At 37.5% G+C, this 15,596-nt stretch overlaps 1 protein-coding gene across 2 annotated transcripts; it reads left to right on the top strand.

Annotated features, from left to right (window-relative positions):
* Positions 1-692: 692 nt before the first annotated feature.
* On the top strand, positions 693-15,513 carry opn9 (opsin 9). 2 transcript variants are annotated; one of them, XM_048151926.1, is made up of 9 exons: positions 693-1,275; positions 2,485-2,614; positions 4,627-4,777; positions 7,294-7,433; positions 9,555-9,693; positions 9,897-10,011; positions 10,201-10,281; positions 11,849-12,380; positions 14,872-15,513. In XM_048151926.1, exons 2-9 carry the CDS (start codon positions 2,488-2,490, stop codon positions 15,138-15,140), a joined length of 1,554 nt encoding a protein of 517 aa, XP_048007883.1. In that variant the 5' UTR covers positions 693-1,275; positions 2,485-2,487; the 3' UTR covers positions 15,141-15,513. The 2 variants fall into 2 exon arrangements, with proteins under 2 accessions (XP_048007883.1, XP_048007885.1); XM_048151928.1 differs by lacking the exon at positions 693-1,275 and having other exon boundaries at positions 2,473-2,614.
* Positions 15,514-15,596: the final 83 nt, after the last annotated feature.

Below are 15,596 nucleotides of genomic sequence, written 5' to 3' on the forward strand. Positions count from 1 at the left end.
TGATGTGAACGAATATACAAGCCCAACTGATGCTCAAGACTGAAACAAAGCTGTTATTAAACCGCCCAGTCATGTGTGCTCCACTTGTCCAGTAAAGGGCCTCGATCAATGACGTCACCAATCATGAGAATATTACCAGGTAAGTTTTATTAAACCTGTTCTGATGTTTAATGATTTTAAAATATTCTAACCTCTTACTGTTTTTAATTAAATACAGTTTCCCTGCTCTCATTTAAGCACTCGGTTGCATTCTCTTTTGCTCCCTGACACACTCTATTAGTTCAATACTCTGTCCATTTGTGCATCGGGGGTAGTTTTCCATGAATAATGCACCCTGACACAGACATGCCATTATTTCACCTGATGGGCCTTTATGAAATATGTCTATCAATGTTATTGATGTGGGAGTCAGAAGACCAATAGACTTTTTAACATTAATGCATTGCATTAGCATGGCACAGATTTACCAATGATGAGAGTGATGCTTTAGGGGAGGAAAAACTTTAGACTCTATCACTCAAGAGCGCATAACATTATTAACCATGCATCATATTAGAGTTGACGTTTTCTAAAATAATGCAAATTGAAATAGTTGTTTACAATGCTAGGGTCCAAACAATCTTTTAACAAAATTGTTTTAGATATAGTTGACTCATAATTTAGCCTTGAGACATTCTAGGATTGTGGGATTTATGGTGCTTGTGCATTTATGTGTGTGTGTACTTTAAAGCGGTTCAATTCTGTTGATAAGAATGCGGATAGAGGATTAAGAGACTTTAGTTGCTGCTTTGTTCAGATGGCTGTTATACTTACACATTTACTCTTTCATATGCAAGGTTCACCCCTCTCTCTCTCACCCACATACACAGATTATTAATCTTATAGCAAGTGCTGTGTCTGCCATGATGTTCTTTCATCTCACTAAGACATCATTTACGCCTCCCATTGTCTATAAAAACCAACTTCCATCTGTGGCATCCTCTAATCGCAGAGGTAAACTGCTAAGGAGTGTAAAAGAGGGATGAGAGGAAGTTAGAGGCGCTCATGAAGAGAGAGGTGGGGGTGTTCAAAAGGGAGGGTTACTTTTGAATCCTGATGGTCCTCTGCCAGATTGACCACAGCGAAATTGATTCGCTCCTGCCGTATAAACAGAGAGCAACAGAAACAAAAGAGGCTTAAGACTGAAAAGCGAGCATTTTACTTTGAGATTAACTGAGAGCGGCAGACTGAAAAAGACAGAAATAAACAAAGAAGAGGTGATTGACAAAGAGGAAGGTGAGTAAAAAAATTTCACCTTGTCCTTTGCTCAAATGTGACCATATTTTATTTGATACTTTAAAGAATTATGAATTTAAATTATGAAATAGTTTGAATTATGTTGGACTCAGCAAGCTTCAGTGAAATAACACATCATACTTGAACATTTTTTATAGTTTCCTCCATGAATATTTTCTAAGTGAGAATGTTTTTAGTAACACAAGCTATACATCAACACTATTTATTGAAATAATGCGATAATTACAGCATTTATTTATCTGTTAATATCCATTTCTAATTTTAATAAGACATTTTTTTATATTAAAATAGGAATTATAATAGGAACTAACAGTGAAGAAATGTATATTTATAAATTTTTTTTTAATTAAATCATTATAAAATTCTATCTTTAATTTTTTTATATATATTTAAAAAATATTGTTCCTTGTTTGTTCATGTTAGTTTATGATATCTAACTAATGTTATAGAACATTACTGTAAAGTGATACTGTTTTAAATGCCACACATAATAATTTTCAATAATTTTCTTGGTTATTTAGCCTTTTATCACAAGGCCCAGTTAATATCTCTAACACTGAGGTATCAAATGAATATTTTTTTTTATAATAATTTGATAACATGCTTCAACAGTCACGCAACAAAGAATTAATGCTTCGAAAATATTTGTTTTGAAATATTTAAATTAATTTAAAGCGAAAAACAGGTTCATTTTGAACTATTCTACTATTAATTTTATACAAAAATCATTATGGTCTTAAAGGGATAGTTCACCCAAAAATGAAAATTCTGTCATCATTTACTCCCTCTCAAGTTGTTCCAAACCTGCTCTCGCCCCCGTTGATTGCCACAGTAATTTTTTTCCTACTATGGTCAATGAGATCTGCTTGGTCACAAACATTCTTCCAAATATCTTCCTTTGTGTTCAGCAGAACAAAGACATTTATACAGGTTTGGAACAACTTGAGGGGGAGTAAATGATGACAGAATTTTCATTTTTGGGTGAACTATCCCTTTAAAGTCCCAAACATAAAGCCAGTATCAGAACATGAGCTTTAATACTTATGTTTGAATATGCGACTGTATTTTTCGCAGATTTGTTTGATTTTCATGTAATTCCATCATTTCAGTTAATGGATTTCATCGTTTCTGGGCACAGCAGCACTGTCTCATTATGTCTCTGTCTTTTCCTTTCTATGTCTCTGTTAGTTCATGTCTAAGAGAGTGAATGGCTCATGGATGGGGTCTATCTCTGTCCCGTCCTCCGTCCCTCATGCCTTCCGCTCACAACTCTCTTCATCCGCTGACCTCAGCATAGCCATCTTCCTCATCATTGCGGGTCTGTTATCTGTTTCTACTGTATGTCATTATTAATGCTATATTATTATTTTGAAGATATCTTTTATATTATTATTGTTTAATATATAGCGGGCTTTAGCAAAATTAGCAAGACCACAAATGCTTCTAATGTCCATTCTCTTTTATTTTTTCATCACAGATCATTATTAGCATAATAATGTATGCCCCCACGCTGTATCCAATGTGACAGTAATAATGCATACATGAACTGCATATTAAAACCTATTAATTATATTTTTTAAAGGTTCCTAATTTTGTTTTGGAGGTCTCGTATAATAGGTTTACATACATTCAAGATAAATAAAACACTTTAATTTTCTCATTGCATAAATTGCAGCACTCTATCAAAGACTATAGCTCCGGTTCCTATAGAAACAGTCAAACTCGTGCAAAATTTATGAAATAGTTGTTGTCAGATTTCATTGGTGATTTCAAATATGAAATTTAATCGAGAGCTTGGCAAACAGAGAATTTGATGTTTCCCCATTCAAAGAGATAGGAGCTGCACTTGAATGCCTGAGAGGTGTTTCAAAGATTTGAAATGACTGTCTTGTCTTAAAGGGACATTGCCTCTATTCTCAGTATCTGAAATTCAGATCTCTCTAAACTCCTCCTTTCTGAGAGACTGCTTTGCTCTGATTGGTCAGATGGCCCAATCTGTTGCGATTGCTCTACCGCTTATGGCGCATGTCGGAAACTAAACACCCTTTACCATATCTGAATTTCAGCTCAGGAGGCTTCCTCAGTGGGTTTTTTTTTGTTTGTTTTGGTAGCACAGAAAACAGTGTCTTCTTGAAATGTCGACAACACGAACCAAACTCTTCCAGGCCTCAGCTACAACTATCTTTGAGGGCAGGGCAAAGTAGATGTTCTTCCCAGGCAGTCAATGAAGACCATCAGGCAATTATGCAAATTCGTTACAAACCTAAACAGGTTTGTGCAGGAAGACTGAAGTTACTGAAGACTCGTTTTAGGCAGTTGAGAATAAGTTCTTTCTTTTGGGAGAAAATAACTCCATTTATCGTGCACTTTGATCATTGAAACTTTGCTGACCTTTACATTCACAAACAACTATATAACACACTACATGAAAAGTAATATTCAAAAAAGCATATGAGGCGCATTCCAAGGGCTTAGATTTGGTTTCAACTTTGGGGGGGTTGAATGTTGGTATGGTTGTATTGTTTTGGGGGGGTTGTAACTGATGGATTTGAATATTGGGGGGGTTACCCCCCCCCCCATCCCCCCACAAACTACGCCCCTGGGTACATCAATAAATGGTAACACTATATATCATGTTTTGTTTTGCTTTATGTAAAGTAAGTGTTTTCTGGCAGTGTTTGGTAAGTCTGCTTGTCCTGATGAGACTGAGTAATTTTACTGGAATGGAACATAAAATTGTTACGCTAAAAAACAGTGGTTCATTAAAAAGAAACATAAATTATACATTCATTAATTATATTTTTTACTTTTAAAAACCTAAAATATTATATTGTCCCATTAAATAAATGGTTAATTTAACTACAAGTTATCTTCATACGTACATACAAGAATCTGGGACACATATTTAAAGGAGCGGGAGAGCCGCTCTCATGACGCGAATTCGCGTCTTTTGTGAAGTGAATTTCACGCGCGAATGAAGCGAGTAAACTCAAAATGTTCAAGCATCCAACTTTTTTCGCGCGGTGTTCACACCAGACGCGACTTGCGCGAATAAATCGCGTTCAGATTTTTCAACTTGCGCGATTCGCGCGAATCACGCGTTACGCGCGTCAAACGCCCAAAACGCTCAATCCGCGCCGCCTCATTCGCGTGAATCGCGCCGCAGGATGTCTATTCGCGTCTTTGTATTGACTTAACATGTAAATCACTCGCGCTTAACGCTTCATTCGTGCCTGGTGTGAACGCACCACAAGTCGCGTCTGGTGTGAACGCAAGTGTGAACTCCCCATTAGATGACAGCTGACACTATGATCTACATTTCTGTCCCAGGTGTGGTGTCTGTGGTTGGGAATGGGCTGGTATTGGTGGTTTACGGTCAGAGGAGAAAGAAGCTCAGAGCGCACGAGCTGATGACAATCAATCTGGCTGTGTGTGATTTCGGCTACAGCCTGCTGGGGGCGCCGTGTATCATCATCTCAAGGTACCGCAACTGACTGTACTGAGTGCAATTTTAGAAGGAACATTTACATAGAGCATGATTTTTAACATGTATTTTGAAGGGTTAAACTAAGTTTACTTGGCATGTCAGTCGTGTACATTGTAAGTATATAAAAGCTCCTCTTTGCTAAAGCCTGTATTAGACTATGACATCGTCTGCATCACTCGCTCTTGTTATTATCCCTCCGTATATTCTGGAGTGTGTGTGTGTCAGTCAAGTTCAAAATATTGTGTTGGTTAAGAAAGAAGATTGACAGTCCGAATATAAGCCATTGATGATGCTATTACATAATGTAGAACATCTACACAAGGAATAATATTGATCTGATTTGATTTTAGAGAGGATTTAACAGGGACATTTGGTCAAGGGAAAACACTTTAGATGAACTCTCGAATCAGTTTTATTGCTTTATTTAATTCATGTCTTTATATATTTAATTCCTGTCTAAATACTTTATACATTAGATTTTTGAGGAAAAAGAAAACAAATCCTTTAAAATCGAGCAAAAGAATTTGAAATGGATTCTCAAGGGGCCAAACAGGTCTCACTTTTATATTACTGAAAGTATTTTTTCCTCACACAAACCACCAAAACATGCTCTCAGGTGAAGGAAATAGAGAAATACATTTGTGAAGAAAATGAATAGAAAAATCTTTGGGCATCTGCAATCTTGGGTCAATACAGTATGTGGATAAAAAACATCATGCATGATTTTTTGGCTTGTGGACTTACAAACCCGATTCCAAAAAAGTACAAATTGTGAATAAAAACAGAATGCAATGATGTGGAAGTTTCAAATTTCAATATTTTATTCAGAATACAACATAGATGACATATCAAATGTTTAATCTGAGAAAATGTATAATTTTAAGGGAAAAATAAGTTGATTTTAAATTTCATGGCATCAACACATCTCAAAAAAGTTGGGACAAGGCCATGTTTACCACTGTGTGGCATCCCCTCTTCTTTTTATAACAGTCTGCAAACGTCTGGGGACTGAGGAGACAAGTTGCTCAAGTTTAGGAATAGGAATGTTGTCCCATTCTTGTCTAATACAGGCTTCTAGTTGCTCAACTGTCTTAGGTCTTCTTTGTCACATCTTCCTCTTTATGATGCGCCAAATGTTTTCTGTGGGTGAAAGATCTGGACTGCAGGCTGGCCATTTCAGTACCCGGATCCTTCTTCTACACAGCCATGATGTTGTAATTGATGCAGTATGTGGTCTGTGCAAGGTCTTTCCTGAAAGAGACGACATCTGGATGGGAGCATATGTTGTTATAGAACTTGGATATACCTTTCAGCATTGATGGTGCCTTTCCAGATGTGTAAGCTGCCCATGCCAGACGCACTCATGCAATCCCATACCATCAGAGATGCAGGCTTCTGAACTGAGCACTGATAACAACTTGGGTTGTCCTTGTCCTCTTTAGTCCGGATGACATGGCGTCCCAGTTTTCCAAAAAGAACTTCAAATTTTGATTTGTCTGACCACAGAACAGTTTTCCACTTTGCCACAGTCCATTTTAAATGAGCCTTGGCCCAGAGAAAACGCCTGTGCTTCTGGATCATGTTTAGATATGGCTTCCTTTTTGACCTATAGAGTTTTAGCCGGCAACGGCGAATGGCGCGGTGGATTGTGTTCACTGACAATATTTTCTGGAAGTATTCCTGAGCCCATGTTGTGCTTTCCATTACAGTAGCATTCCTGTATGTGATGCAGTGCCGTCTAAGGGCCCGAAGATCACAGGCATCCAGTATGGTTTTCCAGCCTTGACCCTTACGCACAGAGATTGTTCCAGATTCTCTGAATCTTTGGATGAGATTATGCACTGTAGATGATGATAACTTCAAACTTTCTCTGAGAAACTCCTTTCTGATATTGCTCCACTATTTTTCGCCGCAGCATTGGGGGAATTGGTGATCCTCTGCCCATCTTGACTTCTGAGAGACACTGCCACTCTGAGAGGCTCTTTTTATACCCAATCATGTTGCCAATTGACCTAATAAGTTGCAAATTGGTTCTTCCAGCTGTTCCTTATATGTACATTTAACTTTTCCGGCCTCTTATTGCTACCTGTCCCAACTTTTTTGGAATGTGTAGCTCTTATGAAATCCAAAATGGGCCAATATTTGGCATGAGATTTCAAAATGTCTCACTTTCAACATTTGATATGTTATCTACATTCTATTGTGAATAAAATATAAGTTTATGAGATTTGTAAATGATTGCATTCCTTTTTTATTCACAATTTGTACAGTGTCCCAACTTTTTTGGAATCGGTTTGTATATAGCCTATACATATACAACATAACCTAAGTTTTTAAGAAACAGTTAAAGTGTAGTCTTAGTGAATATAAACTCAGAAAAACCCTTATAACTGCAGAATGTGAGCATATTAAATATGTAGTTCTTCTGGATATTTTTGGATTTGCTGTGCTCAGGATTTTGTTAGTGTTCTAAAAGAAAATTGTTTTTGTCCTTATTTTGTCTCTTTTAGTCTGTCTCATGCATGGATTTTTGGGGAAACAGGATGTATGTGGTATGGGATGCAGGGCTTTGTTTTTGGTATTGGGTCTCTCATCACCACCTGCCTTATCTCCCTCGACCGCTGCTTCAAGATTTGTAGCGTTCGATATGGTAATTCTCCCTATTTTATTGTTTGAAGTGTAATTTTGTTTAGATTTTGTACATCAGTTAGAATTCTTGTACATTACTGAGATTAAGGTACAATTAAGGCCTACCCGGTCATTCATTTTCACAGCAGGATGAAATTGCAGAATTTGGTTGTCAGTGTTGGACAAAATGAAAAAAATGCAGCATGAAATCGCTCATAACTCCTAAACCATTAGGCGTAAGCTCAAGTGTCTTGTATCGTAGAAATCCTTGACTTAAGACGGATAAAATGCATTACTTTTGCAAACTAGTAGGTTTTTTCCCGATCAGAACCAACCCAGTGCAGCAAGATTCTCTGGAGTCTGATTGTCAATAATTATCAAAAACGTTTTTTTCAAAAAATTTCCATTCACAGTCGGAGAGTTTAGCTCCAACCCCAGTTAAACACACCTGAACCAGCTAATCAAGGCTTTTAGGCATACAGGAAACTTCCAGGCAGGTGTGTTGAGGTAAGTTGGAGCTAAACTCTGCAGGACAGTGGCCCTCCAGGACTGAGTATGGACACCCCTGTCTTGGAGTCTTGACTAATGAGCTGATGATCTGAATCAGGTGTGTTTGATTAAGGAGACATGGAAAATATGCAGTGTTGGGGAGGCTCCAGGAATGTGTTTGGGAACCCCTGCTCTAGAGGCCTGTGAGAAATTAGATAAAAATCGACCACTGGGGGGCAGCTTAGCGTTTTTTCACGGTCGTTAAGCATTGTACATCACACCTCATTCTGAGCAACTTTGCCTCTAGCGGCAGGACCCACCAAGCCGACGGTCAGGCAGTTTTTGTTCGTCGGCCAACTAAGTTTTCTCAGTGTGTTCCGCACCGTCGACTGAAGTTGATCCTCGTTGGCTTTTTTGCGGCCGATTCGACATGTTGAATCTGCGATGGAGCTGGTCGGTCAGTCAGGCCATCTGATCAATCTGATTGGCTGTTCAGCTACTGCCACCTGCTGGTACGGAAAGGCATTTCATCTTACGCAGGCGCAGAACGGACGTGCTACTTGGCTGTCGGCTGTCAAGCGTCGGTTTGGTGTGTCAGGCCAACTTTGGACACAGACGCTGCCGACGTGAGCCAACCCCACAGTCTGCTTTCGTCGCCAATAGTTCGTTGGCATTGGCTTGGTGTGTTCCTGCTTTAGGTCCACTGCTGTCCAGCAAATCATTCGTTAAATATTGGAGATTATTTCAAAAACCAACTTTGGCGAACTAGTACTAGGTTTTTGGCTCAACCTCGATAACTGTTAAAAAGCTTTAAAAACCATATACTTCCTATAGTAAATTGCCTGTATTGGCTGTTTGGTCTTTTCCATCTATGATGGAGATAGTTACAGACTTAAGCTGCATTCACGTCACCTCATATTTACCGGAATCTTGAAATGACAACACGTGATGTTATATTCGGAGCTGTTCACGTCCTTTTGGTCCTTATACTGGGAATTATGCGTTTCCATGGCACCACTATCAACGCCTAATAAATCAATCTACAGCGGTCAGGTGGTACAGCGGCCATGTGGTACATCTGGGAGCTTTCAGAAAACTCCCAGCTTACAAGATGTAATTACGAGCTCTACGAGGACGTGAACGCTTTTTACAAGCTAGAATCTTGTAACTACAGGAATTACGATGCTGCGTGAACGCACCTTAATAGCTCTTAAAGCTCTTGAACCTCGATAATTGCTGCTTTCAGATTTATTTGTTTTTGAAATTTTTCCCAAAAAATCATTCAACAGCACTTTTTTTTCAGGCAGAGAGAGAGAACAGAGCATATGCTGAGAAAATGAGATTACTTAAGCTGATTTGCGATTTAAGAAATTTATTGCAATACATTTGCCAATTACAATTTGCCTCCCTACTTGAAAGTATAGTATATCATTGCACAAACTCAACACAGAGATTATAGTTGTCATTTATGCATTTTCAGTGCAAAACAGAGATCTCTATTTCGAATGGACTGTGCATCTTTCTCTCAGCTAACAGAATCAGGGTGTGACAATCGATACAATAATACCAGTACATTTCAATCCTTTACGGCTAACAATGGAGCCATCAAGCAAGTTTTCAAATGAATACTAATGTACCTTTTCCCTTTTCTCAGGTCAGTGGATTGAGAGAAAACATGCCTCTCTGTCTGTCGCTCTGGTGTGGATCTATACATTGTTCTGGGCCTTACTTCCTGTGATTGGGTTTGGTAGTTATGGCCCGGAACCGTTTGGAACCAGCTGCACCATAAACTGGTAATGAACCACAGCACTGTAAAGGGGTTGCTAACCATTTCCCCAGTGATTTGTTGGTGTTTTCAGAATGCATTCTCTAGGGCTTTCAAAAGGCTTTCACTTTAAACCAGCTCAAAGTTATTTTACCCACAAACCAGCTGAACTTGCCCACAGCACAGAAAATATGTGTTGATGTGTTCATGCATTGATTCCTGTGGCCACAGGTGGAGGATGAAGTCGTCACTCAATGATAGAGTCTATATTTTCCTGATCCTGTTACTCTGCTTTGCAGTTCCCACCCTCACTATCATCGCTTCATACCTTGCTATTATCATCAGGGTGAGTTAAACAGTAGAGATTATCACTATTAATAAGGATTATAAAACAACGAAGACATGTCAAGACATGTCAAGATCATTTAAAAATGTGATGTTTATGATCAATTGTTATTTGACAGTTTAATCCAAATGTTGAATGAAGAACCATTAAGGTGAATTAAAGTGTTGCTACAGTGTTGTGTGATTTCAGGTGTATTGGTCTGGTCGTACGTTGGCTTCAATCCCTTCATCCAATGTTACTCACAGCAGCAAAGATCTTCGGCTGACAAAGGTACAAGCTCATCACCCATAATACCTTTGGAAAGGATCCTCTTCTCAGACATAACTATTTTACGAGCTGACAATTTCTTAAGAAATAATACAATTTGATTTGTACGAAAACACATTTTTGAGAGAAAAAAAGTAATTATGAAGGTCCTAAACCTAACCCTTAGTGGTGTGTAGTAAGCAGGTTGTAAAAAAATGTATGAATGAGATTGTACAAATTTGTATGAATTCGCCATAAATTTGCCAAAACGTAAAATAGTTATTAAATGCCATGAAAGTGTATTGCACTTTTAAAAGTAATTCACTGGACCTGTTACCACAACTTAAATAAATGCAGAGTTGCAAGTTAAAAATTCTAATTTATTGTTTTAATTAAAACTTTTAAGTTACAAACATTATTTTCTAAAGTTCTGTTGATATAATAATGTTGATCATTACATCAACTTAACATCATCTGTAATTTAAACTCAAATATCTGCATTAATTGGCTTTTAAAAAAAAATAGGTTGTAGTAACTTAATGAAATTGTCTTGATAACTTCGGAAATTAGGCAGTGGATTTCTAGTTGAGCAGAATAAATGTTGAAATTAAGTGTTAATTCATTTGTCTTTAGTGAAGTGAGAGACCTGTTAGTGTTTAATGCTGTTATGTTTGACATTTAAAGGTGTTTCAAAGTTTTTGTGGTTACCATTGTGCTGAGGAGTAGATACATGAAGGTAAACACTACATAAGCAATGACTGCACTGATGCCAGTGACAGTAATATCTTAAAATAAATATACATGTTAAATAAGTTATGTTTGTATGTGCTATGATAGCTGTTGATTTGAACTGAAATCGATAAGATGAATTGGTTCCAGGGCTACAACTCTGGTAGTTGGTTTGACTTAATTTTTTCTAAGTAATCAACTTTAAAATTTGTGTTCATGCTACAAATTAAGTTCCTCTAACTCATTGTAGCTTGTTGGTTGAAAGTAAATTCACTCAAACTTCTCATAACTAAAAAAAATTGATGCAAACTATTATTTTTTGGAGTTAATGTTCACATAAAAATAAATAAAATAATAGAAAAATAAATTACTGTGAAACAAATGGAACTAAATTAAATAAATGAAAAAAGGCTACAAATTAATTTTAGCTTTTGATGTGTGATATATGGTATACCTTGACAACCTGCTTGCTTTAAAGTTGGTATGAAAAGGTAGTTGTGATCATCTAAAAATGCCTCTAAATAACTATGCTGAGAATTTTAACACTATTAAAAATTTTAAATGATACCAGTTAGCACAACTTTGAAGGCCTTAAAACACTAAAAAAAACTAAAACGGACAAAGATCAAATTAAGTTGAAAATACCATGTAAAAATAAAAAGACACTTAAAAAAAACAAAAAAAACAACTATAAATAGCCCTGCTGTTTTTCACTGGGCTGGTACAACGGATGTCTCCCCGATTCTACCCCTGCTTTTACCTCCACATTTTCTATTCAAATTTCTGTTTTTCATGACTCACATACAATTTCTCATTTCCTCCTTGTATGACGGTACACAGTTTCTGAAACTTTCCGTTGCAGATAGCAGCAGTGGTGTGTTCCTCATTTCTGATTGCCTGGACCCCCTATGCTATTGTTTCGCTCTACTCCGCTTTGACTGCCAGAGAAGAGCACCTCGGGGAAGACGGAGGAACGCCTCTCCCGGGCGGAATATCAGGAGCAGCCGTCGGCCATGGCGGAGGGTTCTCTGATGTCTTTGGGTTTCCCTTCCTCATTAACTGGACCTCCTCAGAACACTTCGGAGATGCTTTTGGTACCTGGAAGAACATGACTTCAGATCATTCCCATTCAGTAGAGCATCATGGATCCAGTTCATCTGTGGGTTCTGCACATGGAGGAATGGATGAACACCGGTCACATCTTGTGTCCATCCTGAGGCCAGAGGTCACTCTCATCCCTACTATTTTTGCCAAGTCCCACTGCATGATAAACCCCTTCATCTACCAGATCATGAACCGCGACTTCAGGGAGGACGTCTATGTTCTCCTGTGCTTGAGAGGAAAAGATGGAGAGAGAAGGAGAGGAAGGAGCATAAGTGGAAGTGATTCTTATGGTCAGGAGCTAAATGATTAGATTACTATTAGATCTATCTATCTATCTATCTATCTATCTATCTATCTATCTATCTATCTATCTATCTATCTATCTATCTATCTATCTATCTATCTATCTATCTATCTATCTATCTATCTGTCTATCTGTCTGTCTGTCTGTCTGTCTGTCTGCTTGTCTATCTATCTATCTATCTATCATCTGTCTATCTGTCTGTCTTTCTGCTTGTCTATCTGTCTGTCTGTCTGTCTTTCTATCTATGTCTGTCTGTCTGTCTGCTTGTCTATCTGTCTTTCTATCTATCTATCTATCTATCTATCTATCTATCTATCTATCTATCTATCTATCTATCTATCTATCTGTCTGTCTGTCTGCTCGTCTATCTATCTATCTATCTATCTATCTATCTATCTATCTATCTATCTATCTATCTATCTATCTATCTGTCTGTCTGCTTGTCTATCTGTCTGTCTGTCTATCTATCTATCTATCTATCTATCTGTCTGTCTTTCTGTTTGTCTATCTGTCTGTCTGTCTGTCTGTCTGCTTGTCTGTCTGTCTGTCTATCTATCTATCTATCTATCTATCTATCTATCTATCTATCTATCTATCATCTGTCTGTCTGTCTGTCTGTCTGCTTGTCTGTCTATCAATTCAATTCAATTCAATTCAATTCAAAATTTCTTTATTGGCATGACTGTAAATAATACAATATTGCCAAAGCATATATACACACAACAATAATAAAAACATCTGTATAATAGAAGAAAATATCAAATATTATAACTATCAAATATTACAGTTTTTCTCAGTCGCTTTGGTGCATTTCTCACATCACTATTTACATTTGCACAACAGTTAATGCAGTTCTCAAAACAATTAGTACAAACTGCAAAACCTAGTTGATAACCTGCAAAAGCGTGTCACTTGCTCAAAATGGATAGGTCATTCCTCAAAAGCAAGTATTCGTGTCAATGAAAGTGTCAGTGTCATCAAGATGAACAGTCCTGACACCATTGTTTATGAACAAGATAGTCAAATGGCTTTGTCATGTTTTCATTATGACAGTTTACTCTGTCAATGTTTTCCAATGCAAAAAAAGTCAGATCTTGGTGACACTACCTGAAAATGCTCAAGACAGCACTATATACTATTTGCGCAGCCATTTGAAAAATACAGTAAAGTTACACATTACTGTATTTAGTGAGGTAACTGAGTACAAGACACTGAATATGTATGTTTCACATTTTTACTGCATATGCTCTTTGCAATTCTAATTTGTTCACAGCATTGTGCAAAAGAAAAAATACACCCTTATTTACAACAAACATAAACTCCCTTTGGGTAGAGCTGTGCACAACTGTAAACAATATTGCAGTACATATGGCAAATCTTTACTGTAACACTACTGTACACTACAATACACTAAATGTGTGATGCAGTAAAGCTGTACGTCTAAATGTAAAATGTACAGTGACAAGTTCTTGTCCCACTGCAAGCTTCATGTATGACATGATGACAGTAGTGCAGTGCAGATTGTTTAGTGCTGAATTACTGTCCATTTATACACACCTGTTCTCCCAACGAAATGTTTGAATAATTGAATTTACAGTGGTTCTCCCAACATTTGGCTGCACCCTTCGACCAGCCTCAGCCATTGTGAGGCCGTGATTGACAACATGATCCACAATTGTAGCCCTGATTTCATCAGGGATCTGCCTATTGGCCTCTTCTTCCTCTTCCCCTGTTTTGTCCCCTTCCCCTTCTTCCCCGCACCCTCACCCCTCTTCCATGAGGCTGACCTTCCACTTCTGTGTCACAGTATTGTAGAAATGGTACACACTATGTCCTGCTTGGTTCGTATAAAATGGGGGTTTATGGGATTCACCTCTGACAGTGATTGTAGAGAAGTGGCTTATCATTGGTTGCAACTAATGCTTCACACACCCCTTCTCATCAGTGAAAGTTGAGATTTACTTGAGAGAAATTGTTCAATTTAGGAGACATTTTCAGGAAAAAAAGATTTTAAAAAAATGTGTAAAATTTGCTTGACAGATTTTGACAACTAGTTCAACATTTTTGTATGTAATGACTCAAGCAATGAAATGAGGACTATTAGTTTTATATGGAATGACTATTCAGCATTCACAAGTATAGTTAATTTTGACTGACATGACATAAGCAAATGATAATGTTATAAAACAGCAGAAAGTTGTATGAAAGCAATTGATGCATGTCCAAAAGCATTTGCAATTTGTTTGAAGGAATGAGAAACTGCTACTATGATGTGCACAAATGACTAAATGTTGTGGAGGTTGAACTAACTGTTGTGCAAATGTAAATAGTGATGTGAGAAATGCACCAAAGCGACTGAGAAAAACTGTATAACATAACTGTCTGTCTATCAATCTATCTATACATTTTTATTCATTTTAATTTCTCTGTATTTTCTCACATTTCTGTTTCTGTCTCTGTATTTTCCACACATGCAGGGCATGGTGGAAGCGTCACTCTCACTTATATTCACAGCTGGAGAAGAAGAAGCACACCTACTACGCAGCCATCTGGGGAGCGAGTGAAAAAAGATTCCTCACGGAAGAGTAAAGGGAAGAGAGGGTCCTGTCAGGACAATGCGTCAGTCGGGTGGGCATCCTTGGATACTACAACCTTAGATACACAGGCCAACTTAGATAGAGAGAGCGGGAAGGAGGCGGAAAGAGAGAAAAAAGATTTTGAGAATCCACCTTTAGCAGCTTGTTGATGGGCGAGGAGTGATGCCTGCTGATATCTAAGACAAAAACAGTAGTTCCTAATGCAGTTATTTAGCTCAAAGTAGGCCTATCTGTCTGTTTTTTTTCCGTAAGTGTCATCCAGTGTGAGATTTTACAAACTAACAAATGCGCCCATTCAGTTTAACACTGGTTCTTTGACACATGAGGCTATAGTAAATATTTTCATATGTATTTTGTCCTTTGTATTGTTATTAAATCCAGTGTACTTATTTATGTAACCAAATATTTTAAGAATTTTCATATTGTATGTTTTTACATATTTAGAGAGCACTATCCATTCCAAAGTATTGCAACTATTTCTGAATAAATGTGAAATGTAAATAAAGTTTACGATTATGAAAAGACTTTGATATGTTTATTTTATAGTTTGCAAATAAAAAAAAAAGCCCTATAAGACCCAATGAATTACAAGGGCTATTTGTTGC

This window comes from Megalobrama amblycephala, linkage group LG13 (genome assembly GCF_018812025.1).
Source record: "Megalobrama amblycephala isolate DHTTF-2021 linkage group LG13, ASM1881202v1, whole genome shotgun sequence".
In the NCBI taxonomy this organism is placed as follows: domain Eukaryota; kingdom Metazoa; phylum Chordata; class Actinopteri; order Cypriniformes; family Xenocyprididae; genus Megalobrama; species Megalobrama amblycephala.